The sequence below is a fragment of the Mesoplodon mirus genome (genome assembly GCF_964341445.2).
Source record: "Mesoplodon mirus genome assembly, chromosome: 16".
Classification (NCBI taxonomy): domain Eukaryota; kingdom Metazoa; phylum Chordata; class Mammalia; order Artiodactyla; family Ziphiidae; genus Mesoplodon; species Mesoplodon mirus.
Window position 1 is genome coordinate 34,640,290 of NC_138992.1, and position 27,418 is coordinate 34,667,707.

Genomic DNA, 27,418 nt, shown 5'->3' on the forward strand with positions numbered 1-27,418 from the left:
GCTCAGCCCCGGTCCCCACCCACACAGGTAGGTAGCATCTACTTACAACCTGTCATTTCTTTTGTTGCCCACTGACCCAAAGGGAGGCCCGGCAGCTTAATGCATCTCCTAAGCTGAATGCATGCGCTGCAGCACAATGAGCTGGTCCAACATGTGGCCGGGAGGGAGAGTAGCCTGGAATCCTCTGCCACCTAGTAGCAAGCGTCAGCTGTCCCTCACCACATATGTCTCAGCAGGTTTCCCTTTATCAGAGAGCGCTCACGTGGTCCTTGAAAGGGAGGTGTAAGTTACCTTGCTTCAGGGAAGGATTGGGAGAGAGCCAGCTTGTCACTGGGTGGTCCTTCTGACTTAACCATGTGGTAAAGTGAGAACTACCTTCTCTGAACACACGTCTCCCACCCCATCAGGCAGGACCATGGTGAAGGCTGGAAGAACAAGGTGGAGGTCACTAAACTGATGTCAGGTTATTTGGGTTTTTTTTTTTTTTTTACATCTTTATTGGAGTATAACTGCTTTACAATGGTGTGTTAGTTTCTGCTTTATAACAAAGTGAATCAATTATACATATACATATGTTCCCATATCTCTTCCCTCTTGCATCTCCCTCCCTCCCACCCTCCCTATCCCACCCCTCCAGGCGGTCACAAAGCACCGAGCTGATCTCCCTGTGCTATGCGGCTGCTTCCCACTAGGTATCTGTTTTACGCTTGGTAGTGTATATATGTCCATGCCTCTCTCTCGCTTTGTCCCAGCTTACCCTTCCCCCTCCCCATATCCTCAAGTCCATTCTCTAGTAGGTCTGTGTCTTTATTCCTGTCTTACCCCTAGGTTCTTCATGACATTTTTTTTTCTTAAATTCCATATATATGTGTTAGCATACGGTATTTGTCTTTCTCTTTCAGGTTATTTGAATGCAGTCATTAAAAATCACTTAAAAAAAAAAAAGTCCTCAGTAGACCTTAACAAGACAGGATGCCAGGCACACAGGTGTGAAATGCAGCTATCCTCTGTTCTGGAGTAACATCAGAAGCAGAGGGAAAATCTAAACCTTAAGCATCACTAACATTAAACATTCCCTTGGCACCTTTGGGCTGTGGAGCTCAACCTAGAGAGAAGACTCACTCTTGCCCTCATTTCGTTGCCATTTCCAAAAGCTCTGTCTCTGACAATTAATGCCACCAGCATATAAAACAGCCTGTAAAAATGAACTACTTTCCTCCTATACTGATCTCAGCTTAGTTTTTTAAAACACAGCATTTTAAATATACACTTTTTGTTTATTTTGCTGCTATAATCTGCTGAGATAGAATCCTAGCTCTTGATTCGATTTCCTTCTACTCTTTTCTTCCTTCTTCATTCACGCATCGAATATTTTTATTTCCACGATGTCTGAGCACTGTAACAGGAGCCGGGACACAATGGTCAACGAGGCAGGACACACCATGAACGTGAGCAGCCTTTATTGTCAGCACAAGGGGCATTGTCTTCATTTGTATCGTCCAGAAGATAAACGTGCTTGCACTGTGACTCCATTCCATGTGTTGCATTAGAATGGTAGTAGCTTCTGACATGAGATTTTCATCTGCTTCAAGCAGTCTTTTGCTTCCTCCATCCCCCACCCCGCTTTGGAGCAGTTTTTGGAGCTGTCCCAAGAGGTGTGGCACTATGGATACGTACAGCTGGATCCCTGTACCTGTGACTACCCAGAACCCGGCTGTGGGACCGTTCTTTCTGTTGGCAGTAATGAGATCAGCTGCTGCATAACCCTGCCTGATGACCAGACCCAGGATGTCATTTTCCAGATGAACAGAGTGAAGTGCTGGCAGGTTACTTTCCTTGTGAGTATCTTGGCAGCTTGCCTTACCCATGAGTTAAAGCCTTCACCCATGATTTTAAAATCCTAGTATTCTTGGATGACAACAGTGGTATTGGGAAGACAGATTTGCCATTTGAATCAGTACCTTGAGTGGACTGGCATCTAAGCCACAGTACACATCACCTAGTGGTAAAAACCTGACTATTATCTGGTACAAGTTCCCCACCCTTGCTGTAGAGACAACCATCTTCCCACCTTCCACCTTCAGGCTTCTTTACTGCTTGAAGGGTGTTTAAAGTAATAACAACGAGTAGCAATAACAGCTACCATTTATTGAGCGCTCAAGACGTTCTCAGTACCGACAAGATCTCTGTGCTTGGAAACTGAACGCTGCCCATCATGATCCCTGTCATCGTACCTACATTGCCATCTCCTCCCAAGAGAAACCCTTCTGATCAGACTTATTGAGTACCTACTTTGTACCAGGTGCTGTGCTGGGCAATGCCACATCTGCTATTTAATTAAGTTCTTAAAAATAACCCAGCGAGGGTTTCCCTGGTGGCGCAGTGGTTGAGAGTCCGCCTGCCAATGCAGGGGACACGGGTTCGTGCCCCGGTCCGGGAAGATCCCACATGCCGTGGAGCGGCTGGGCCCGTGAGCCATGGCCGCTGAGCCTGCGCGTCCGGAGCCTGTGCTCCGCAACGGGAGAGGCCACAGCAGTGAGAGGCCCACGTACCGCAAAAAAAAAAAAATAAATAACCCAGTGAGCTAAGAGGGATTATCCCCTTTACACAGGAAATGGGGGTTAACTAGTAGAGGATGAACGCTACTAGAGCAACCATGATACCCAGTTGCTAAATCCATGAAACCCACAGGGATTTTTTAGCTGGCTTGGTACTAGGCCTGTCTGTGGCATTTGATACAGTCAACCATGTCTTCCTTTTCAAAACTTCCCCTGCTTCCTCCCCTAATTTTGTGGGCTGCCTCTCCCTCTGACTCCTGACATGCTGGTGCTTCCTGGGGTTCCATTTCTAGCATCTTTCCTCTGCACATTCCCTGAAATCAAGTACAGATGACTGGTTAAAAGTCCAGTATTTCCTACTGCATTCTTGACATCTTCACCAAGTGTTTCATAGACACCTCAAACTCAACCTTTCCCCAGACCAGACTCATCTTTTCCCTCTCATGCCCATCCTAAGGTTCTTCCTCCTGTGTTCCCTATCTTGATAAAGGGAACCTCTACCACCACTCCTTAATTGCCAAACCAGCAATCTTGAAATAATCTCTGGCTTTTCTCTTACCTTACATGTTTTTTTTGTTTGGTTGGGTTTTTTTGCGGTACATGGGCCTCTCACTGTTGTGGCCTCTCCCGTTGCGGAGCACAGGCTCTGGACGCACAGGCTCAGTGGCCATGGCTCACGGGCCCAGCCGCTCCGCGGCATGTGGGATCTTCCCGGACCGGGGCACGAACCCATGTCCCCTGCATCGGCAGGCAGACTCTCAACCACTGTGCCACCAGGCAAGCACCCTTACATGGTTTTTTAAAAAAAATTTTTTTATTGAAGTATAGTTGATTTACAATGTTTCAGGTGTACAGCAAAGTGATACAGTTTCATATATATATATGTATATATTCTTTTTCAGATTCTATTCCATTATAGGTTATTATAAGATATTGAATATAGTTCCCTGTGCTATACAGTAGGTCCTTGTTGTTTATTTTACATAGAGTAGTGTGTATCTGTTAATCCCAAATTCCTAATTTATCCTCCCCCCACCTTATACATTTAATTGCTGATAGAGACCTATCTATTCTATGACCCTGCTATCCCTCAAAACTCTCCCTTTCTCTCTGCCCTCACAGCTTGGTCTCAACATTTCCTGCCTGGATGAAATTCACAGCATCCTAACCCTTCTTTCTGTGCCACTCTTTCCCTCTGGGGGTCAGAAAAAAATATATATCATATGATTTCAGGCTTTTTAAACTATGGGAACTTGTTTTGTGGCCCAAAGTTTGGTCTATCTTGAAATGTCCAATGTGCACTTGAAAAGAATGTAAATATATGCTGCCACTATTGGGTAGAATAGTCTATAAATGTCAGTAATGTCAAGCAGTTGATGGTGTTCAAATAGCCTCTGTCCTTACACATTTCTCTCTACTTGTTCTGTCAGTTATTGTGAGAAGTGTTAAAATCTTCAACTATAATTGTAGATTTGTCCATTTCTTTGAGTTTTATCAGTTTTTTCCTTTTCCTGCCTTCTTTTGACTGAGTGACTATTTTATGATTCTACTCATTTGCACCATTGGGGTTTTTTTTGAGCTATACCTTTTAAATTTATGGTGATTTAAGAGATTTTAATATATATCTTTAACTTATTACAGTCTACTTTCAAATATTACACTATTTCACAAAAAGGGTAAAAACCTTACAACAGTGTACCTCTATTTGTCCCTCCTGTCCTTTGTGGTATTTATTGCTCTACTTTATTTCTACATATAAGCCTCATGCTATGTTATAATTATTTTTGCTTTAAACAGTTAATTATTTGTTAGGTAAACTTTTAATTTTGCCATAATTGTAGATTCACATGCAGTTGAAAGAAATGGTACAGAGATCCTGCATACACTTGACCCACTTTTCTCCAATTATTTCATCTTACAAAACTATAGTATGACATCACCACCCAGGGTATTAATATTGATACAATGAAGAGTCAAGACTTTTCCATCATCACAGGGATCTCTCATGTTGGCTTTTTATAGCTGCATCCAATTCCTCCCACCCGCATCCCTCCTTAAACCTTTGCAACCACTAATCTATTTGACATTTTCATATTGTATCATTTCAAGAATATTATATAAAACTTTTGGAGGTAATGCATATATTTATTACTTGATTGTGGTGATGATTTCATGTATATGTGCATATGTCCAAACTCTTCAAACTGTGTACATTAAATAAGTGCAGTTTTTTGCATATCAATTTTACCTCAACTGAAAAAACAAACACACATAAAACAAGGTTATGTATTGATCAGTTGATGAAAATTTGTGACCAGAGGTTCACAGGAACCTAAACCTATATTTCCCCTTGGACTGTTTTTCAGTACCCACTAATTTAGTGCTTATGGTATCATTATAGAACACGACTACTGTGAATAATAAGAATTGACTGTGTTTAGGAGGTAAAAATATAAATACAAGCAAGGAATTGATTACCCTAAAAAATAAAATATTACATGAATATAATCAAACATTATGTAGCTTTTTGAGATTTCCTTTACTTAGCATAATTCTTTGGAAATTCATTCAGCTTGTTGTGTATTTCAGTAGTTTGTTTCTTTTTGTTGCTGAGCAGTATTCCATGGTAGAGAATGGCTATAATTTGTTTAACCACTATCTAGTCATTTCCAGTTTTTAGCTATTATGAATAATGCTTCTATAAATATTCATGTGTAAGCTTTTGTCTGAGCACAGGTCTTCATTTTTCTAGGATAAATGCCCAGGAGTACAATTGCTGGGTCATGTGGAAGTTACATATTTAATTTTTTGAGAAACTGCCCAACTGTTTTCAAGGGGGCTGTGCCAGTTTACATTCCCACCAGTGATGTAGGAGCAATCCAGTCTCTCTGTATCCTCCTCAGCAACTGGGTGTTTTCACTGTTTTTTATTTTATCCACCCTGATAAGTGTTTAATGGTATTTAATGATTTGATTTGATTTGCTTTTCTCTCATGGCTAATGATGTTGAACATCTTTTCATGTGCTTATTTGCCATCTGTATATCTTCTTAGGTGAAATGTCTTTTCATATCTTTCACCCATTTTCCAATTGGATTGTTTGTTTACTGTTGAGTTTTGAGAGTACTTAAATTTATTCTAGATACTAGTCCTTTGTTGGATATGCGGTTTGCAAATATTTTCTTTCACTTTGCAGTTTTTCATTTTCTTTTTCTTTTTTTGCGGTACGTGGACCTCTCACTGTTGTGGCCTCTCCCGTTGCGGAGCACAGCCTCCAGACACGCAGGCTCAGTGGCCATGGCTCACAGGCCCAGCCGCTCCGCAGCATGTGGGATCCTCCCGGACCGGGGCACAAACCCGTGTCCCCTGCATCGGCAGGTGGACTCTCAACCACTGCGCCACCAGGGAAGCCCTTCATCTTCTTAATAGGGCCTTTTGCAGAGCAAAAGATTTTAATTTTGATGAAGTCTAATTCATCTGTTTTTTTATTCTGTTTCTGGTGTCAAGTCTAAGAATTCTCTGCCAAACCCTAAAATCCTGAAGAATTTTTCCCCGGGTTTTTTTGTTCGTTTTTTTTCCCTAAAAGTTGTATAGTTATAGGTTATACATTTAAGTCCATGACCCATTTTGAGTTAATTTGCATATAGGGTGTGAAATTTAGAACATGGTTCTCTTTTTTGCCTATGGAAGTCCAATTGCTCCAGCGCCACTTGTTGAAAAGGCTATCTTTTCTCAACTGAACTGCTTTTGTACCTTTGTCAAAAATCAGTTGTGCACATTTGTGTGGGTTTATTTCTGGATTCTCTGCTCTGTTCCACTGATCTTTGTGTCTGTCCCTCCACCAATACCACACCATCACTCTCTTCCTTTGTAACAGTTTTAGTGAGATATAATTCATAAACCGTGCAATACATGTGCCACCCTCCAGGAGGGCAGCATTTCCTGACAGTCCTACCTAGAGAGCCACAGCAAAGAGGGAAATTTTTCCCAAGGGAATTTGAAACTCCAGTACTAGAAGAGAAAGGGATAGATGCTGTATAGCAAAAACCACAGGGGCTTTCTCCAGGCTTTCAGGATCTGGCCCTACCCTGCTTCTCTAAGCCCCTTTTCTCACCACCCTCCATGCCTTGCAGTCTGCGCTTCAGCCACACTCCAGTGTGCCAGGTTCCCTCAGGCCTCAATGCATTTGCACTTGTTTTTTCTTCTACCAGGACCCACTTGTCACCATCACCCCCCTTCCCCCCCAAAAAACATACAACAAACTTGGATAATTTCTACTTCTGCTCAAATAACACCGCCCCCCCACCGCCCCCCACCGCAGCCTCCGCCAGCCTTCCTTTACATCCTAGTCTGGATTAGGTGTCCATCCTATTTACTTCCATAGACCTGTATTCATTTCCCTTATAATATTGATACTTATTATATCACACTATGATGATTTGCTTTAATGGCTCCCAAATAGATTGATATTTATAGTTTCTTGAGAATAGGAATAGTCTCACTTGTTTTGATATTTTGCCCAGCACATAGTAGCCACTTACATTCCTACTGAATATCAAATAATATCTTTTCCTTTGTAGGGGACTCTGCTGGATACAGATGGGCCCCAGCAAACTCTCAACCAGAACTTAGAGCTCAGATTTCAGTATAGTGAGGATAGTCACTGGCAGTGGTTTGTTATTTACACCAAACAGGTAAGTTCTTAGGGCAGAGCAGGAAAACCTTCTGTGCTAAAATGCTCTCTTGCACTCTGGGGTGGACAAAGCACATTACCCTAACCCAACTGGATCAGAGTACTAGAGAATGCTACACATGCTCCTTTGAGCCTGTAATGTCATTTATTTTGTTTGGTTTCATTTTATTTTATTTTACTAGTCACCAAAGCTTTCATATCAGTTAGAAATGAATTTAGTTACCAAGTAACAGAAGACTCAACTAACAGTGACTTAGACCATGGGTCAGTAAACTTTTTCTCAAAGAACCAGTTGGTAAGTATTTTAGGTTTGAGGTTCATATGGCCTCTGTTGCAACTAGTCAACTCTATTGTAGCACAAAAACAGCCACAGACAATACATGAATGAATGGGTGTTTCAGTAAAACTTTATTTATAAAAAGAGGTGGGGCGGCTAGATTTGTTTGCCAAACCCTGGCTTAGACAATACAGACATTTGTCATCTTACTTAATAAGAATAGCGGAGGCAAATGATTGGCATCTCTATAATTCTTTTGGCATTTTCCAAGTAGATAAAAGCTATCCCTTTTATCTGGAAAGCCAAAGCCTTACCCCAGAAGCCCCCCAGTAGACTTTCCATTTTGTCTCATTGGCTGGAACTGGGTCACATGGGCACTCCTAGCTGCAAGGGAGTCTGGGAATCAAGCATTTAGCATAGAGGAACTGGATTCATGATCAGTTTAGAATAAGCATCACTGCCTAGAGCTGGGTGCTTCCAAAATCAGTGTTCTCTTACGAGGGAAGAAGGAACAATGGCTGTTGGATAGCAATAATTAAATTTGAAGTAAATTTGAAATAATTGAAATAAAAATCCATTAAAAATCTAATTTTCTAAATGCCAAATGCAATTGAAAATTCTTTTTACCGAGATAAACTATTTCAATTTGGAGTCAAAATTACAAAAGTTCTAAAATGAAACCAAAATATCAAAGTAATCTTTGTATCAACATTGTATTCAGCTTGAGTCCCTGGTGATCATACTCACTTCTGTGTTCCATGGAGCATTCTGGTCTCAGGCACAAAGCTCCCTTTCAACTCCTTATGGTACAGTGGTGATCAGGAGATAATAGATATCAATGTCCTCTGAAAAACACAAAGTACTAAACCAACATCCTAGGTTAAAGAAATGTCTCCCCAGGTTCACCTTAAATAGAAAACATTCTTAGGGAAATGATAGGATGGTTTGCTGAGGCGAGATCTGCAGTCACTTGGAGAGACACAGAGAGATTTTGGCAGTGAAACCACGCCCTTCGGCTAGAATGTTATGTGCAGTAGTTAAATTTTATTATGGTCTTTTAATCTAGTCCGAGGCAAATGAGTTTAAGCCACTATAGAGAGGTGCAATAAACATTCTTTTAAAGGATTCCTGGTAAGGTCTTATTTCCTTTGGAGTGTGGGTTTTTTGATATGCACCCAAGGGCTACTTCTGCAAAAGACAGAAATGTGGCTTGTGTGCCTTGCAAATACAAAAGAGGGCTGGGGCCCAAATCGTTCCTGAGCCCTTTAAACAGAAGCTCAGTCCCTTCATATTTAATAAACCTTACCTGGCTTATAGCAGAATCCTAACATACATATCTCTGTAACTTTGTATAGGAGTATGGAATCAGTCCCCACCTTGTGAGACACCACTAAACACCCTTCCTAACTGCATCAGCTCAGTTTGTTGTTTAACTATTTCGTACCCTGGTTTTGTGTAGGTTACATATAGGCACAGATAAACAGGGTTAGTTTTCAGCTAAATCAGGAAGGCAAATTTTGTTTCTGTGTATAAAACCCACATCTGTGACTCTTTTCCTTGTTGGTGGCAGCCCTTTCTTTTCCCTTCTCTCCTTTCTCTCCCCTTGAATAAAATGTAACCCATCATGCTCTACAGTCCTGCAAAACTTTGGAATGCTCCCTCTGTGTAGCCCAGTCGCCCTCTAATTCTGCTTTCTATGTCCTGTCCTCCAAGGGTTTTGTATATTGGCTACCACCTCCAGCTGAGTTTTCTCTCCTTCTCCCCCTCCTCCTCTCCATCATTCCCCCAGTCCCCAGCCACCCTGTTCAGTGACCATCCTTGAGCACAAATTTATACTAAAGTTTTATAGCCTCAAGCTTTGAGCTTCAGTTGTCTCAAACCTCAGTCGGACTGAATAAGAAAAGAACAAGCCAAGAGTTGAGAACAGAAAAAAGAGGGGAAAAAAAGGATTTGTGGGAAAGGAGCAAATGGGAAAATCACAGGGAACCTTAAATTAGGCACATGGGGTGAAGTTCCTGGAAAAAGGAAGCCCCGGCTTTTGTGCAGCAAGATGGATGACATGTGTGTCTTGGCACTAACAGTGATGAGCCAGCAATAAGCTACAGGTGATGTTGGCGGCAACTGACTGTCTTGGCAGTGAATGATTAAAAATACCAGAAAATTTAAAAATGAAGAAAAACAACTAATTTTGTCTTTAGTTCAGTAAAAGCCATAAGGTACTAATATATTCTTTCAAACAGGTTAGTATGTATACGTAATAATAGGTCTCTCAGTCATTATGCATACAGTTAAATATAAGACTGACCATCAGTTGATTTGATTGCAATTATAAGCAGTTTTTATTATTTGTTGCTCATAAGACATGAGCTGTTTACAAAGTAATAGAAAAAAATGGGATGTAAGGGGGGACTTTTGAAAGGGAAAAAGATTAAAAATGAGATCCTGGTCATTTTTAATCTACCTTTTAAAAAATTACTGCAAATATATCCATGTAATTGAGAAAATTTATGGTTATTTGCTAGTTGTATCTTATGCAAATTAATGAAAGTTAAAGAAGAACTCTAAATTCTTAAAAGCATACTGTTGTAGGGCAGAGAACAAAATCTGCTTTGCTGTATGAAGAGGGAAGGAAGAGAATGAGGATCTCTTCAATTGAGAGAGTTCTTTATTTCTGGGTTTCTTAGGCTTTTTTGCTGAGTAGCTGCTTGAAAAAGATGATCTCAGAAAAGATGGCAAAGCAAGCTGCAGAGAATCCAGAAATGGTAAGTGCTCTTATCTGTGTATATGTTTCACTTTATTTCCACCATCAGCTGACACTAAACTACACTGATGAATTCCCTGGGCCAGCAAGTCTGGTCCTCAAGGGAAGAACCCAACTGCCCAGAAGTGAGCTTCCCTGCCTTCCGGGAGCTCAGTCTTCAGAATGCAAGCCATTTTTTTCCAAGGAGAAGTCGTCCTTGGATTGCTGAGAACTCTCTAATCCTCTGCTCTGTATCCTTGTATTTCTGCCTTCCCCCAAACGGAAGACTCCAGATTTACCACAAAAGCAACATCATAAAGACAGGATCTTAAGAGGTCTTTAACACAGCAGCGATGAGCTTACATAAGCTCTGCAGTTTTGTCTCTAGAAAGAACTCACAGCCTCTTAATACTTCCACTGTGCCAAATTAAAATGCCTTTAGCGGTTTGGAGACGCCATTGAGTAAAAGAAGCTCTCAAGGCTATAATTTTTCCTCAGTGTAAAATTTACTTTGTTTTTCTAGTCTTCATCTCTTCAATAAAGGCCTAATTACTCACTGAAAGTGTTGGTGCTATAGAGTTCCTGAGATTTTAAACTTTCTACTTGCCTTGTCACCATCATTAAAAAGCTTGTGCCAGGGCTTCCCTGGTGGCTCAGTGGTTGAGAGTCCGCCTGCCGATGCAGGGGACACGGGTTCATGCCCCGGTCCGGGAAGATCCCACATGCTGCTGAGCGGCTGGGCCCGTGAGCCATGGCTGCTGAGCCTGTGCATTTGGAGCCTGTGCTCCACAACGGGAGAGGCCACAACAGTGAGAGGCCCGCGTACCGCAAAAAAAAAAAAAAAAAGGGTGGATAATACCATTAGTTTAACATTGATCTTTACTTGACTTAGCAGCTTTTTTCTAAGAAAAAACTTGCATTTTATACTTATTTCTCTTTCTTATAGAACTGAAAATATTTTCCCAGGGAAGATAAAATTCACTGCCCCTTGGTGTTCAAACACTTCAAAATGTACTAGAAAGTAGCAATTCAAAGCGATGAAAGAATCAAGGATGCTTTTTTATTTTTTAATTAAGAATGTGTCTTTTTTTTTTCTTTTTTTGGCTGTGTTGGGTCTTCGTTGTTGCTCATGGGCTTTCTCTAGTTGCGGCTAGCGGGGGCTACTCTTCATTGTGGTGCATGGGCTTCTCATTGTGGTGGCTTTTCTTGTTGCAGAGCACAGGCTGTAGACACGCGAGCTTCAGTAGTTGCAGCACACTGGCTCAGTAGTTGTGGTATGCAGGCCCTAGAGCACACAGGCTTCAGTAGTTGTGGTGCGTGGGCTCAGTAGTTGTGGCTTGTGGGCTCTAGAGCACAGGCTCAGTAGTTGTAGCACACGGGCTTAGTTGCTCCACGGTGTGTGCGATCTTCCTGGACCAGGGATTGAACCTGAGTCCCCTGCACTGGCAGGCAGATTCTTAACCACTGCGCCACGAGGGAAGTCCCAAGGATTATCTTTTTAAAAGAGTAATAAAATCTAACCTCCTAGGCAGGATGGACCCTCTTAGGCTCCAATTTACATATTTACATATACATATGATAAATATGTATAAACATAAATATATCATGTCATTATACATATGTGTGTGTATATATATGTAGGGAGAGAGAGAGACAGATACAGAGAGACAGAGAGAGAAAAGTAATTAAAGTAGCCCCATTAAAAGGGAGAACTACTCTCAAATGTGGTTCAGTAAAGTGTAAGCTATTTGATGCAGGAAATACTCGTACAGTGAATAGCAAAAGAGTTTGCTCTATAATAGGAGAAGGTAGTAGTCTATTTAAAGTTTTAAAGAAAAACAAGCATGCTACCACATTCCTTAGATTTGCACGCAAATTAAAATCTATAGTTATCCCAGTGGCTGACAGCAAAATCAGCATGGTAGTCAATAAAACTTGTACTGTTTTATCCAAATATTCAAGTTTTATTCCATGAACTTTTTATTTCTTCCCTTATTTTGGTTCTTAGAAAGAAAAGTTAAGACCCTTCCTCTTGAAAATTGGATGTTGTAGGAATAGTCCATATTTCAAGAGAATGTTGTAGGAATAGTCCACATTTTAGTCTGGAATTTCATGTACAAACCCCTGGGTAGAATGAGACCCTGGAAGGGAAATAGAACAGACAGATCAGCTGTTTGAACTTCGACTAAGTTCTAGACCTCCTCACAAAGCACAGTTGATGAGAACAAGTCATTTTATGGAGCTTAAAGTAGCCGTATAAATGTTTGACTGTGACATTCACTCATTTTCTAGGTAAGCACATAACGTCTGAACTGACACCTGTCACTTATAGAAGGCTTGTATGGACTAAGATACAGAGGTCTCTAATTTGCAAGGCAGAATAAATTCTAAGATTTTGATAATTGTGAAGAATCTGGGGAGGGAAAGAGAAATTAAGAAAACTGTAACCAAATGAGCCCCATAAATAAAGCAGATGGTCCCTAGGGAGATTAAATAGTACTGCTTTATCCTGGTAAGAAGGAAGGAGTGAAAGAAGAAATTTAGTGCTAACAAAGTTAATTAGCTTAGTTAGCTTTAAGCAATGCTTTCAAAGGTAAGACTTGAAACATTTATGAAGAGATCATTAAAATTTGATCATTAAAATTTGAAGTCAAACAAATGCACTAAAGAAAAATGTAAACACCCAACTAAAAACATGTTAAATTCTTCAGACAGTATTAATTGAAAACCAGAAAGGGAAAAAGAAGTGTAACATTCTTCTTAGAGCTATGCTCCTACACAAAAACCTAAATTTTTTTTTTTTAATATTTGCTACTTGTAACTAGAACAGAATTAAAAGATTATTTTATTTGAAAATAAAGTCTATTAGTTAGGAATAGATTTGGCATCCTGTAACAAAAAACAAAACAAGACAAAATAAGTGTCTTGGACAAAATAAAAGTTTGTTTCTCTCTCATCTAAAAGAAGCCAAGAAGTAGGCAGTCTGGGGCTGGGATGGTGACTCCATGATGTCACCAGAGACCTTTCTGCTCCACCGTCTTCTGTGGGTCTGAATGTCTAAATTGGTTTTCCGAAAAATGGCAAAGAACAGGTAGCATTCTGATTCCAGCTTGCCTCATACCTCCCATCCCCTCCCCAACTACCATTGCCATAAATATTTCTCTCTCCACTCCTCTTTCATTTGGGGCAAGATCAGACTATGTAAAAGGCCGCTGGGTTCAGAGATGAGTGCTTTGAAGTGTGCTTCTGCTATGTGATGAGAAGGGGAAACACCAAGGGAGTGCTGTCTGATGTCCCAAGAATGGTAGCCTTTGCATAGCTGGTCCAGTTCAGAAAACAGAAAATGTACTGACATTACAGTCATCACAAGAATGGTCTGAGCACAGCAGGAGGACAAAGTTTTAGAGAGCCAGGGGGAAGTTACTGTGCAGGAATGAAGGGTTATATTATTAACAGAAATTCTGTTGATGAGAGAGAGAGTGCAGGGATACTGCATTATGAAAAAGGATTACCTTTTTCCCCCAACTTTATTACCCCAGTATATAAAATATATAAAGCCTATTGAAATAAGTCAAGGAAACTGGTTATTTCAGAAATTGCTTAACATTTGTAGTGGGTTCTATTTTATTTCATTTCTACATGGGGAGGGGGAGGGGAAGGAGACTAGGAGAGAGAAAAATTCTGGGAGGTTTCTCCCAACTTCTGTATTTCGTCGCACAAGACTACTTACAAACTATAATGTAATATCATAAAATAATAATAATGAAACACATAAGATATCAGAACATTAATTTCTCATTTACCAAGACCTAATAATGATTTTTTTAAACTATTGATATAGGCTTCAACTATGTAACTATCTCTGTTGAGAATATTAACCTAAAGGAAGTCCTACATAGCCTTCAAAGCAATGTATTTTATGGCAAAATTAAGTTAAAAGATAGTGCTCTTTTGCAGTGTCATGTTATTTATCCCACTTATTTTGTAATGTCCCACTCTATAGTCTCATGAATAATAAGCAATAGTAAACAACTTAGTTAATTCACCCCCTCATTCTGTCATTTACCAATGCCTATGTTTACCATACAGTGGCTAGAAACTGAGAATCCAGTGTTAAGAAGTTTATTTGTTGAAGGAGAAAGGCAATTAGTACAGAAACATTCAGGATTATAGAGTGATACGTTGAGATACACACATGATGCATAGTTGTTTAATAGCAGTTCTTTTCTTTTTCTATAAGGAGAGTCTAAGAGCACTTTCCCCTAAACCCTGGCTAGGAGACTGACCTTTGTGTGCTGTGACCTTGCCCTCTGACCTCCAGCCTCCAACTGGTGTCACCCAGGGGGAAACCCAGTGAGGTTGGAGAGTGGGAGAAAATGGAGACTGGGGTATTTATTTCTCCAACTCTGTCCCAGCTGGGTCTCTGGGGTTGGCCCGGCCCCCTACTGAGGGCCACAGCTCCTGTAGGCAACCTCTCCTCCCTGCTGCTACGGCCACTCTGGTTCCAGTATCAGCTGCTGCCCTCGCCCCTTCAGGCCTAGAAGCGGTTAAGAATTACTCCCACCCTCCCTAGCCCCTCACTGCTAGCCTCTGAGGGCTCCCACACCCCGTCACTGATTCACTTGAATCCTCCCCACACCTCCATTAGGCAGTTCCTTTTAGAAACTCCCCTCAGCTACCCCAAGAGTGGGCCATCTGTTTTCTGCTGGGCCCCTGACCGTTATATTAAGTTTACCTTATGTGCATGAGATATATTCAAGTATTTTAAACTTTGGTTTGATTCTTCCCTTGATTAATGATGCCTTTTGATTAATTAAAGCCCCATCTGGCTTTGGTTCAGCATATGGATTGGAGCTTTGTGGCTTATTTCTGGATTTAGGAGTTCATTTCGTGTGAAGTCCTTTTAAAAGCTGTGTTAAATCGCAAAATCCACAGGCAGCCACCAATGTTAAACATTAAGCTTCACTTCACTTTGGGGGACTCAATTTCTGCAACGCTGAGATACTTGCAAACGAAGGGGGCCTGTGCAGATGATGAGCAGGTGTCCTGCTGACTGGCAGCCTTCGGGACCATTAAGAGGATTATTGTGGAAGGAGAAATGTGCTGGTTAAATAGATTATTTGTGTGCTCGCTTCTCCGCTGTGCTGACTGACATTTCACTAATCTATTTAGCAGATTGAAGTTCCAGAACAAGGCAAAAGTAAAAAACACCACAGTCAACAAAGCCAGGTCTGTGAGTAAAATTATGTAATGGATATATTATAATTCTGATAAATCTGCCCGTTTTTCCCCTTTAAGTAACCAGTCATTCTACTTTTAAGGTTAAGCCAGAATTGTCTTTCACAGAAGCTCGTCCATACACGCTGGTCCGGTTGGACACTTATCATAGAAATAGTGTTTTTTACTGTGGCACCCAGTTGGGCGAGGAGAAATACTTTCCTGAATTTATATATAGAAAACTTCTAAGAAGCATACAAAATTCTTTAGTCATTTTCTTCTACACTCCATACATTTTTTAAAACTCCTCTTTCTAGTTTGTATATTTTAGTTTCATCGACTTTCTGTGGTGAACTCTGTATAAAGGAACTTTTAAGTTTATAAACTACTTTTTCAAGCATTTAGGTCTGCTGTGCAGATAGCAATAACAATAAATATCATAATAGAAAGCATTAATAGACACTCATTGCCAGGCACTGTTTGAAGCACTTTTCTGTGGATTAATGCATTTATCCTTACCATGATCCTGTAAGTCAGTTGAGGAAATTGGGGCACAGAGAGTTAGGTGACTTGCTCCAGGCTGTACAGTTATCAGTGGTAGGAGGAAGCAGGCAGTCTGATTCCAGAGCTGTGCCCTTAACTAACTCTTCCTTTCGAGGTTCAAATCCTAGTGTGGGTGAACAAAATAAAGGTAGCCTCTAAGTAGCATTTGAATGGGATTTATTATTGGTCCAGCTCCTGTCACAGAGTCTGCTGTGTATATAAAGATAGTATATAAGTACAGTATTTATAAATATATAAGGTCCTTCCTTGAGTGAATGAGCTCAGAGAAAAATTTTAAAAACAGATTAAATGCAGAGCTGTCTCTCCTACATAAGAACGGCGTTTCTGGCTGCTTACATCAGAGACAGGAGGTGAGAACTCCACCAATTACTGGCTGTGTGTCTTCAGGCAGATCAAAAAACTAAATGTGTATAAGGGACTCTTGGGGTGCTTACTGAAATACAAATTCCTGGGCCTCACCCCAAAAGATGGATTCAGTATATCAGCAGTTATAGCAAGAACTCCAGTGGGAAACACTGCACCAAGCTTCAGCTTCTTTATCTGGAAAATCACTCCGTCACTTATATTCATCCATTTCGGCAGCATAGTGATGGCATAGAGCTGTAGTTCTCAACCTTGGCTGCATATTATCACCTGGAGAGCTCGAAAAACTGATGATGGCTGGGCTGCACCCTCAAAGATTCTGATTTAACTGACCTGAGGGGCCTGGCAGCAGAATTCTTTAAAGCTCCCCACGTGGTCTAAATTACAGCCAGGATTGGAACTATTATCCTAAAACAGTGGTTCTCAGAGTGGGGTCCCTAGACCGGAAGGGTCAGCATCCCTCGGGAACTTACTAGAAATTCAAATTCTCAGGCCCCCAACTTACTAGATCAGAAACTCTGGGGTTGGGGGCCAGCAATCAGTATTTAGCAAGCCCTCCAGTTGAGTCTGATGCATGTTTGAGTTTGAGAGCCACTGTCCTAGAACAACGGACAACACAATAGTCAGCATGGGTGAGCAGCAATGCTAAAGCAGGCAAACCTCCCTCATGCTCTGAGCCGGGCCAGCATGTCGGAAGGGGCCCTGGTGTCCAATTATATTGAATTCCAACTTATTTTAGCCAACCTTTATAGAGAGCTTATCCTGAGATGGGCACTGTTATAGTTGCTTTCCACATATAACTCATTTAATCTTCACAGCAACCCAAGTATTATTATTAGCCTTGGTTTGTAGCCAAGGGAACTGAAAACACAGAAAGGTTAAGTAACTTTCCCGAGGTCACACAGCTGGTAAATGATGGAGTTAGTCTCCGTACCCAAGCAGTCTTTATTTGTTATTTAACAAATAAAGTTTATTTGTTCCTTTAACCACTCTGCCATGGGGCCTCTCTATCAAGACAAATCTCTCAGAGAAAAAAAAAAATTAGCTGCTCTGCCTGGTGAGCTGCCACACATTTATTTCACCAGGGCCAAAGCCCACTCTCCATGGCCCTGTCTTAGAGATTTTATAAACACTGAAGGCCAACTGTTCACTTACTGAAGGTTTGCAGCAACCATAACTTCTTAAAATATTTTAAAATATCTATAATACTTTTTAAAATTTTGTGTGGGATGTGCACTAAAGGTTTTGAGTGAAGTTAACAATTGAAAGTCATATGTCTTTAAGAGAGGGGAAAAAGACAGAGGCAGAGTTCAAGTGTTACCTGGAGAGATCCCAGTGCCCGGAAAGGTGCTCTGGACATGCGTACCTCTCCATACCCATAGGAAGCATTCTCAGCACTAACAGATGTATACCTACCTCAGAAACAAAGCTTCTACACGATAAAGCCATTTAAAACAACCAGTGCTTAACAGATACAACCTTTTAGTTGCCTTTTTTATATTATTTTAAACTTTGGCTTTTAAACTATTATTGTTGTTATGGAAATTATTTCCTCTCATATATATTTCTAACCTCTCTGTTTACTTCGTAACAGAAAGACTATTCTAGTTTTCTGCCAAGAAAAAGCAAGATTAAGACAGCTGAAGTTGACTGTGGTTTGGGGACCATAAAGGAAGAAGGTCTTTGAAGAGAAAGTCTAACTTTTTAAAATGTTCTCAAAGGCTGTCTTGACCATGAGAGAGAGCTTGGGGGTTGAAAGTAGGCTTCCTACCACCAGTGGAAGAAATGTGACTCCTTCCCATTTTTTTCACATTAAGATGGACCATATTCATCAAGACTACTACTTCAGAACTCTGCTCATCTCAAGATGAAAAGGAAATGCAAAACGAAGTTATATAGTTTGCTTTTAGTGACTTATATATGACAAATGGCAAGTCTGAACCAATTAGTACAAAGTTCGTTGGGGTTTTTTTTCCCCTAAAATAGATATTTACCTGGCTTCATGAAACCTTTTATATGTTCTGATATTGCATGAATGAAAGGCTTAATATAAAACACTAAAAATGCATTTTGGGTTAAGATCTGAGGACATGACTCATCAGCTGTGGCTCTAAGAAATGGAATCATTGAAAAAGAAATCTGGACTTCACTAATCCATCACCAGAGCAAGGAGTTGATGAAATACCGATTTGTTTCTTTATATAATTCTGAGCCTCCCAATATGGATGTACTCAAAGTAATAGGCTACCCAGTTCTCTGTTTCTCCACTGTTGTAGTTGTATTCTGTTCTTAGAATACTGAATTCAGTTCAATAGTCATGACACTATTTTGAATATTTTTATTTTGGAAACCAATGGGCCCCTGCACTTGATATCAGATACCTTAGCTTTAAAACTATGTATACTTTTTCTCTAGACTGTTTCTTATCCAGTTTCAGTTCATCACTAATTAATAGAATTAAATATAGAACTAAGATTGCAGTAAGGGAGAGGGACAGAGGGATCAATGTAATTAGGTAAAGTATGATATTATAATGTTCTTTTCTAACTGGGTTGTGTAACTAATTATATAATAAATATGAAATATATTCTAGTGAACATAGAATTTATTGATGAAAATTCTGTGCATCATTTTTTGAAGTGTAGAATCTATTAAAGCCCTATAATATTTATAAAGCAATGTCTCTATCCATAACTTCTAGCACCGTAAAGTTTTATATTTATATTTTAGGCTGTAGTGGGACCTTTTTGCAAGGGGAATCATAAACATCCCAGATCACCTGTGGTGAGTGTATTAATGGGCTAGGATGCATTTTCAGATTAAAATAGAAGCTTATCCTCTATTTCACCAGTTTAAGAATAGTCGAAGTCTATTTCTATTTAATAGCAAATGCCTACACTGTATAAGGATCTATTGAAGACCCTAGGATTGCAAAGAGAATTTGTATTTGGGGTGAGAATATGCATATATTAGATCGAACCATATGTAACTGCTGTTTTGTAGGTCAAAAATAGTTGAATGTTACCCATTTCATATGTTGCAACTTGATACATAATTGCGAGTAATCCAAGACAGCATGGATTAGGTGTCCAATGTGTAGTGTGGACCTGTGTGTCATAGGAAGTTGGTGGGTGGGGTGAGTCAGGAAGGCCTGAGGGGAAGAGGGACTTTGAAGAAAGAGTAGAGACAAGTAGAGGCAGAGATGGGGGCACACATGTAAAAGGAAAGAATAGACACTGATGGGAGAGTGAGTACAGTGTTTAGGGAAGGATAAGCAACTGTGCTAGCAAAGTTTGAGATTAAGGGAGTGATTAGGAGATAAGAGGAAAGAGGGATCAGTATATATGCATACACGACTGCAGCATCCCTATAATATAATTGAGCGATTTATCCCCATTTGAAGATGGCAAAAATTGAAATGTTGAATTTAATAGTTTTTTTCCAAGACATTGAGATTATCATCAATATCAGAATAATACAAGTGAATAAAACTACAAGTGATGAAGTGCATTCCACAGTATATAACATGAAGAATAAAGGAACTGAGATAGCAGAAAATAAAATTCCTCAGCAGCTATGCAAGAGAAGAAGGGGCTGTTAGCCCCTTTGGGGGTTACTGGGCCTATCTTTCTCTAGACGGCGTTGGGAGTTTGAATCACTTGTGGATCGAAGCACTTCATCGTTGAGTAAAAAGCCTAAGCTCCACCTGTCAGAGTGTCCTGCTGCAGGCTCCGAGAGAAGATGGAGAGTGAGACCCCGTCTCCACTGGGGGTGATGCCTTCACTCTTCAGGTGGTGTTGCTGGGTCGGGACCTTCCCAACAGCACAGCCATCCAGCAGGGGAGAAGACATCATGCAGGGCATGAGTTATAAAGGTAGGCAACTGTTGAATTCCTTCAAGTAACTCCTAAGGGGTGCGACGTGGCTTTGCAAATTAGCATATGGTTTAATCTATAGATTCATCCTCATGGTCCCCACTCAGCCAGATTTTCTCCTGCTACATCTAAATTCACCAACATCACTTCTCTCCAAGTGTAGACATATGTATTTGTTTCTACTGAGGTTCAAACTCCTAAAATAAGTGTCATAAGCACTCTGCCCGCGGGCAAACACACTTGGGTTTCAAAATTTCACAAAAATAATTATGAGAAAAAAAGGACAGAGCTGATTAAATTGTAGGTAGGCCCGGAGGTCCGAGCCCCTTTGCGTCCCACGGAGGGAAGCACACGCGGGCTTTGTTTGAAGAGCTGATGTGCTTGCCAAAGCCACCAGTATGTGGTGAGCTTACAGCTTGCACAGGTCCCCACGTGGACAATCAGGAAGCAAATTTTATGTGAAATATGTAAACTAGAAATTACCTTACGTTCCCCCTCAGAGTGATTTTAAGAAGAGCTATGGGATCTTAATTTGCAGAAAACCAAATAGGTTACAAGCCTCAGTGGGAAAATAATGGCCAAAATGACCCTAAAATACAGAATGAAAGAAAACTCTACAGTGGAGGCAGCTACTTCTCCAGATGCTTTCTGGTCATCCCTCCTCCTGCAGCGTGTGGGCAGTGGTCCACCAGGCAGGCTCAAGAAGGGGCCCATGAGGACTCAGGGAGGAGATGGAGTAGAAAGCGATTCTCTCCTTCATGAGGAAGCTCTCAATCCTGCCATCAGTGATCCCAGAAAAAAAAGTCCAGAAAAAGTTACGTACATTTTGCTGGCTCATAACACCCCCAAAATAAGATGTGCTGAGTTAACTTAGAAAAAGTATGGCAAACTAATAATCCCTTATAAGATGGCTTTTAAGTCTTCTAATTGTACTTTCTCCCCACTTTATTGAGCTATAATTGTACTTATAAGTTGCTTTATAATAGCTATTTGTTAGTATTTATTTATTACTTTTTTTTTGTTTTACGCAGGCCTCTCACTGTTGTGGCCTCTCCCATTGCCGAGCACAGGCTCCGGACGCGCAGGCTCAGCGGCCATGGCTCACGGGCCCAGCCGCTCCGCGGCATGTGGGATCTTCCCGGACCAGGGCACAAACCCGCGTCCCCTGCATCGGCAGGCGGACTCTCAACCACTGCGCCACCAGGGAAGCCCTGTTAGTGTTCTTAATAAGCAAATCATTTGTATAACAATTTTCCAAATAAGAAAAATTAGATAGAGCTATAGAAAAAATACATAGTGGGCTTGGGTCTTTGGTGTAGCCCCAGCACATGTACATTTTGTAGGGTAGTCTTTAGCTAACCATATGGGCTTTGCTTGTGTAATATTTTAGAAGAGGTTAGACATTTAGTTGATTTAAAGGCACTGACCCGGGCTTCCCTGGTGGCGCAGTGGTTGCGAGTCCGCCTGCCGATGCAGGGGACGCGGGTTCGTGCCCTGGTCTGGGAAGATCCCACATACCACGGAGCGGCTGGGCTTGTGAGCCATGGCCGCTGAGCCTGGGCGTCCGGAGCCTGTGCTCCGTGACGGGAGAGGCCACAGCAGTGAGAGGCCCGCGTACCGCAAAAAAAAAAAAAAAAAAAAAAAGGCACTGACCCTAGTGGTTTTGCACTGCTTTGCACCAAATGTGGTTCCTCTCCTGGAAATGTGGGTGTGGGAACACAGAGTTGGCTGTACTTCCTAATGGGTTTTCCATCTGTCCACATGAGCACATATTTGATGGGGTCTGTGGTACAGCAGTTGTCTGGCGTGGAAGCTCTCGGAGCAGCAGGCTGAAAAGTCTGAGTTGGCTTTGCTGTCCACATGCGTGCTCTTATTCTCACTAGAAACTGGTCCCTGTGGAATTTCTGAGGCGCTCCAATCCTTTGGAATGGGGTCTAGTGAGCAGGGGAAGAGATGATGTAAATCTACTACTTCGGGGTCCCAATCAAGGGAAGGTCAGAACAAAAATGATGAGTAAGACAAGTGAAATGGCAGTTATTAAACATATATGTTGCAAAAGTCAACAACTTGGAGACGAGTTTTATTCAAAAATCAATTAACTGTAGAGTTGATTCCTGGATTTTGCTTCACAAGAGCTGGTGGAGCTTCATGCTTTCCAGAAGCACTAGGCCAATAAGTACACATCCTTATGTTCAGAGGGAATGCAGTTCCACTCCCATCACTTGTATAGCACCACATTAAGGAAGAAAATAGGAAGATTGTACATCAGAGTTTATTTTCATGTATTGACTGAACACGTACCACAGTGGTTAAACCTAAGATGTTTACAGGTAACTGAATTTATATCCATTATGTATGTAAATATTAGTCTTTTGCAATTAACTACGGGTTGTCTGTATCACAGATGTTCTTTTTTCCCCTTTTTCTTACCTCATCTCCTCTTTTTCCTTTTCATTTGTCAAAATTAAAACAGGTGACATGCAGTCTGGGGATTACAATGAAGATAGGCTGATTAAGCAAAGCAATGCATTTGCTTAAACCTTTGCAAAAGGTATTCCCTTGCTAACGATCAGTTACTTTACTTTTGGAAAGAAAGGTTAACTAGGGTTAGGCACTATATACCTTCCCATCACGTACATTATTTCATCTAACGTATATGTGAAACCCTGTGTGGTTCTGCCATGTGTGGGTAAATGCAAAGAAAAATAACAAATTGGGTTTTCAGCAAGTAGCCGAGCTCGTTCCTTCTTCCCGAGGGGTCTAGCTGTTATTTTAACTCCAGAAATTCAAGGAGACCTATGATGTTTTCTTTGCAGTTAACAAAAGACAAGAGATCTCTTTCCGAAAGATTTGCTTGATACTTCATTTCCAATTGTACTGTCTGCTGAAGGAAAATTTTCCTTAGTTTTGCAAATACAATACCTGACACACATACGTAATTCATTTTTTTTCTGGTGGTTTAAATGTTTAAACTGTTGGAGAAACGAAATGAACCGAACTCTGGCATAGATAAATATATGCTACCTATCTCTAATCCTGTGACTTGCTCACTCCATGGTTATGCCTTGAGAGCTCTCAGTGTTGTTAAAAACACCTGATACTTGTTAGCCTGGTGTAGACTGGAGACTGGGGGAAGCCAAGCTTTCTGGGAGCATGTCTCCCTCTGATGGTCACTCGTTAGTACTACCAAAAACTGGAATGCCTTCTGGAAATAGAGCTCAAAACCAAGAAATGCCCTTTCCTTTGTAGATACGGTGTGTTTTTTAAACACCTCTCCATTCCAACACATCTCTTTTCTACTGAGACAACTGGTTACACTGGGGTGGTTGCTAGATCACTCTGAGTCTCTTCTGATAAGCGTTCTATTACAAAGTGTTTTTTTTCTTTTTAAAAATTTGAGGTATAGTTGATATATGTTACAGATGTACAACACAGTGATTCACAAATTTTAAAGGTTGTACTCCATTTATATTACAAATGCTATTTATCAAACATTGGCTACATTCCCGTGTTGTACAATATATCCTTGTAACTTATTTATTTTAACAATGTTTTTGAAAGACTTTTTTGCATTTTCTAAGACTGAATAGGAATGTATAATCAAGATGGCCAAAACCCTTCTTTTCTTTAAACAGAAGAAAACCTCCTTAGAGAAAATCCTACCCCAAGCAAATATTTTCTGTCATTCTTTCATTCTTTACTCCTGTGGTTGTATCTGACACAGTGGCTCTTAACGCTGACTGCACATTAGAATTCTCTGAGCAGCTTTAAAAACTATGGATGTTGGGCCACACTTCCAAACAATTCTGACTTGGTCTCGGCTAGGGTGTTGGTATTTTTAAAGTCCTGTAGTGACTGTAATGTGCTGCCAGGGCTAAGAACTGCTAAGCTAATAATCTTGAGTACCAACTATGTGCCGCTCATTGTGGTGGTGCTGAGGATTTGATGGCAGGGACACAATTCAGCCACACTGACCTTCTGACATCACTGTATTCCCAGGCCACACATGCTGTCCCCTCTGTCTGAAACACTCCCCCTGTTTGTTGTGTAATTAATTCCTCATCCTGTGTATCTCAGTTAAATATCACTTATGCAAAGGCATTGCTGCCCTGTTTGTTGTATAATTAATTCCTCATCCTGTGTATCTCAGTTAAATATCACTTATTCAAAGGCATTGCTGCCCTTCCATCTAAATTAGGTCCTGGACAGTTTGCCCTTATATAACATCTCTCTTCTTCTACTTCATAACACTTATCCCACTTATCCACTTATAATTACAGGTATTCCTCCCTGTTGGAACTCTCACAATCAGAACTCAGGACCAAACAGATTTTGGTAATGAGGAAGAAAAGGTAGATTTACCTGAAGGAAATGGAGTTTAAGCTTCAGGGCCCTTGCGGTGGGCTGAATAACATTCCCCTAAAGGTGTCCATGTCCTAATCCCCAGAATCTGTGACTATGTTAACTTGCATGGTAAAAAGGACTTTGCAGATGTGATTAAAATTAAAGACCTTGAAATGGAGGGACTGTTCTGGATTATCCAGATGTGCCCAACATAATCCAAGGGTCCTTATAAAGATGCAGGTGGGTCAAAGTTAGAGAAGATGCAAGGTTGGAAGCAGAGGTCAGAGAGCTGAAAAGATGCTAAGCTGCTGATTTTGAACATGGAGGAAGGGGCCATGAGCCAAGGATTGTAGGTGGCCTCTAGAAGCTAGAGAAGGCAAGGAAACGCATTCTCAGAGCCTCCAGAAGGAAAGCAGCACTGCTTTCCTTAATGGTCTTACATTTAACGGTCTCTACATTTTTTCAGATCAAACAAAAGCAGTAGTTCATGAAGGTGGAGAGATTCATTTGAACAGAAGTAATGAACAGGCTCTTGGATTGTTTGATAAACCAATTAATGAAAAGGAGGTAACTGTATGAACACACTAGGAGAAGGCTGAAATTCTTTGCTGATTTGACACAATTTACAGGCATCAATGAATATATAACAAACTTAACACACAACCTCAAGGAGGACATCAATGACAAATTGGTTAATAAATGTCATCAATTCAAAGAGTATTTAATATTTATGATTAGTCACTGCACAAGAAAATATGAAATGCCTGAAATCTTTTTCTTTTAATTAATTAATTAATTAATTTTTGGCTGCGTTGGGTCTTCATTGCTGCGCGTGGGCTTTCTCTATTTGCGGCGAGCAGGGGCTACTCTTTGTTGTGGTGCGCGGGCTTCAGTAGTTGTGACTCACAGGCTCTAGAGCGCAGGCTCAGTAGTTGTGGCACATGGGCTTAGTTGCTCTGTGGCATGCGGGATCTTCGCGGACCAGGGCTCGAACCCGTGTCCCCTGAATTAGCAGGCGGATTCTTAACCACTGTGCCACCAGGGAAGTCCCTGACATCTTATTCTTATGTGAAAGAGATGTGATAGAGGTTTTCTCAAATTTGACAATAATCCTAAACATTTACATGACATTTCCAGGAGCAAACTGTTAGACTGAGTAGTAGCCATTGAATGGAAGGACTTGAGACCCCCCAGAGGGTGGCTTGGCTGAGCGAGTATACTAGAATTCAGGGGAGGGAGGATCACTGTGCAGGGCAAGTCTTCTTGGCTGTAGAACTGGAGTTGTTGGTAAGCCGAAAAAAAAAAAGTTTCCAGTAAATGAACTTCCCACGACCTGCCACCTTTTTAGTTCGGGCTGGACACATGTTGCATTTCGTCTGGGAATCCTAAAAAATGGGATGTAAGTATTCAAACCCTTTTAGAAAAAAGCTCAGGGTCATATTTTAGAATTAGAGCAGCCAGTCGGTAGTTGCTATTACTAATACATCAATTTGGATTATAGAGAAGACTTACCTAAATTAGGCCAGCAACTGTTAATTGATGCCTACAGCTCTTGGTAAAACTGTCCTTGCCTATGAAGCCTGCATTTAGCTTAGGGGTGGTATGTTTCTTTAGAAAAAGACGTGAAAAATGCAAAATGCTCCTGGACTCAAATCGATGAAACCTCTTTCTGTTGTCTTTCTCTTCTCCCCCGTCGCAGTTTTGGTACTTTGCCTAGTTCACAGCGGAATCACTGAGTTTTTGATTCAGAGCCGGCAGAGCCGCCGTGCGGGATGCCCGCCTCCAGGGGGAGCACCAGCCGCGGCGCAGTGAGGCCGCTCTGGCCAGCTGGGGCCCCCGACTCGTCTCAGTGGCCAGCCTTTCTCCTCCGCCCGCCGCCGCAGGCGCCGCCGCCGTCGGGAACGTGCTGCCGCTGTCACCGCTGCTCGGCCGACTCGAAGGTACCTGGGCCTCGGCCCGCGAGTGGCCTCCGGACGGAAGCCACTGACACCTCTCCCGCCAACCCCGAAGCACTGGAAAGCATCGGCCCGGGGCCTGGCTGCAGGGAACCAGACCCGTGGTGGTGCGACGGGTGGCTTCCTGGCGGGTCTGTGCCGCACGCGAGAGCTGGGAGGGCCTGCGAGTGTTCTGGGGGTTTTGTGGGTAAAGGCTGCGCGGTCGGCCGCCGCGGCGGGCGGGGCTGGGGCGGGCGTGCTCGCGTGGCTTCGCAAGGTCGGAGGTCCAAGCCGAAGTCTGCGGCCGGCTTCTCGGCGTCGGGCCCGAGAAGGTGCGCTGTGTCTTGGCGTTGGCACAGATAGTACGTGGCCGTTTACTAGGCGCCCGCAGTCTTAGGCGTAAACAGAAGCTGCTGAGAGGTGAGTGGACTGTCCCGATGGCACACGACCCCGGGTGTCCGAGTTAAAAGACAGCATTGCCTCTTATTCACATGCAATGCTGGAAGCAGATTGTCTTCCAGTACAGTACTCTGCCTCGAGAAAAACACGTTTATTCTTCAGAACGGTCCACAGTGTTCAGAATTAGCTACAGAACATAACGAGGTAAAAAAAATATACCATTGAATAGTAACCCCCCTTCTCACTCTTTAAAAAATGACGGTGGTACCAAGGAGCTCCTAGCTTAAAGAGCTGTATTATCAGTGATGTAGGAATTATAGTAATAGCTCTCTTCAGTGCTTACTATATGTCATTGTGCTGGATGCTTTAAAACCTAGTACCTTTATTTAATCCTTGTAGCAACCGTAGGAAGTACCATTTCCATTTTACAGGTAAGGAAACTGAGGAACAGAGTCTG

General features: G+C 41.5%; 2 protein-coding genes across 7 annotated transcripts in view; both read left to right on the forward strand.

Annotated features, from left to right (window-relative positions):
- The window catches only part of SNX31 (sorting nexin 31), a gene marked incomplete at both ends in the record, with an annotated part of 64,725 nt that extends 46,628 nt beyond the window's left edge, over positions 1 to 18,097 (forward strand). The window contains 5 exons of the mRNA XM_082601379.1: positions 1,635 to 1,838; positions 7,137 to 7,250; positions 10,211 to 10,288; positions 15,439 to 15,495; positions 18,005 to 18,097. Coding sequence (XP_082457505.1) covers positions 1,635 to 1,838; positions 7,137 to 7,250; positions 10,211 to 10,288; positions 15,439 to 15,495; positions 18,005 to 18,097 — 546 coding nt within the window. The remainder of the gene's footprint in view (positions 1 to 1,634; positions 1,839 to 7,136; positions 7,251 to 10,210; positions 10,289 to 15,438; positions 15,496 to 18,004) is intronic.
- Positions 18,098 to 26,444: 8,347 nt separating this feature from the next.
- Positions 26,445 to 27,418, forward strand: part of ANKRD46 (ankyrin repeat domain 46) — a 34,985-nt gene continuing 34,011 nt past the window's right edge. For 2 of the 6 annotated variants that reach the window (XM_082601493.1, XM_082601498.1), the window contains exon 1: positions 26,579 to 26,982. The gene's annotated coding sequence lies outside the window, so the exon portion shown is untranslated. The other 4 variants (XM_082601499.1, XM_082601494.1, XM_082601496.1 and 1 more) reach the window with 4 other exon arrangements.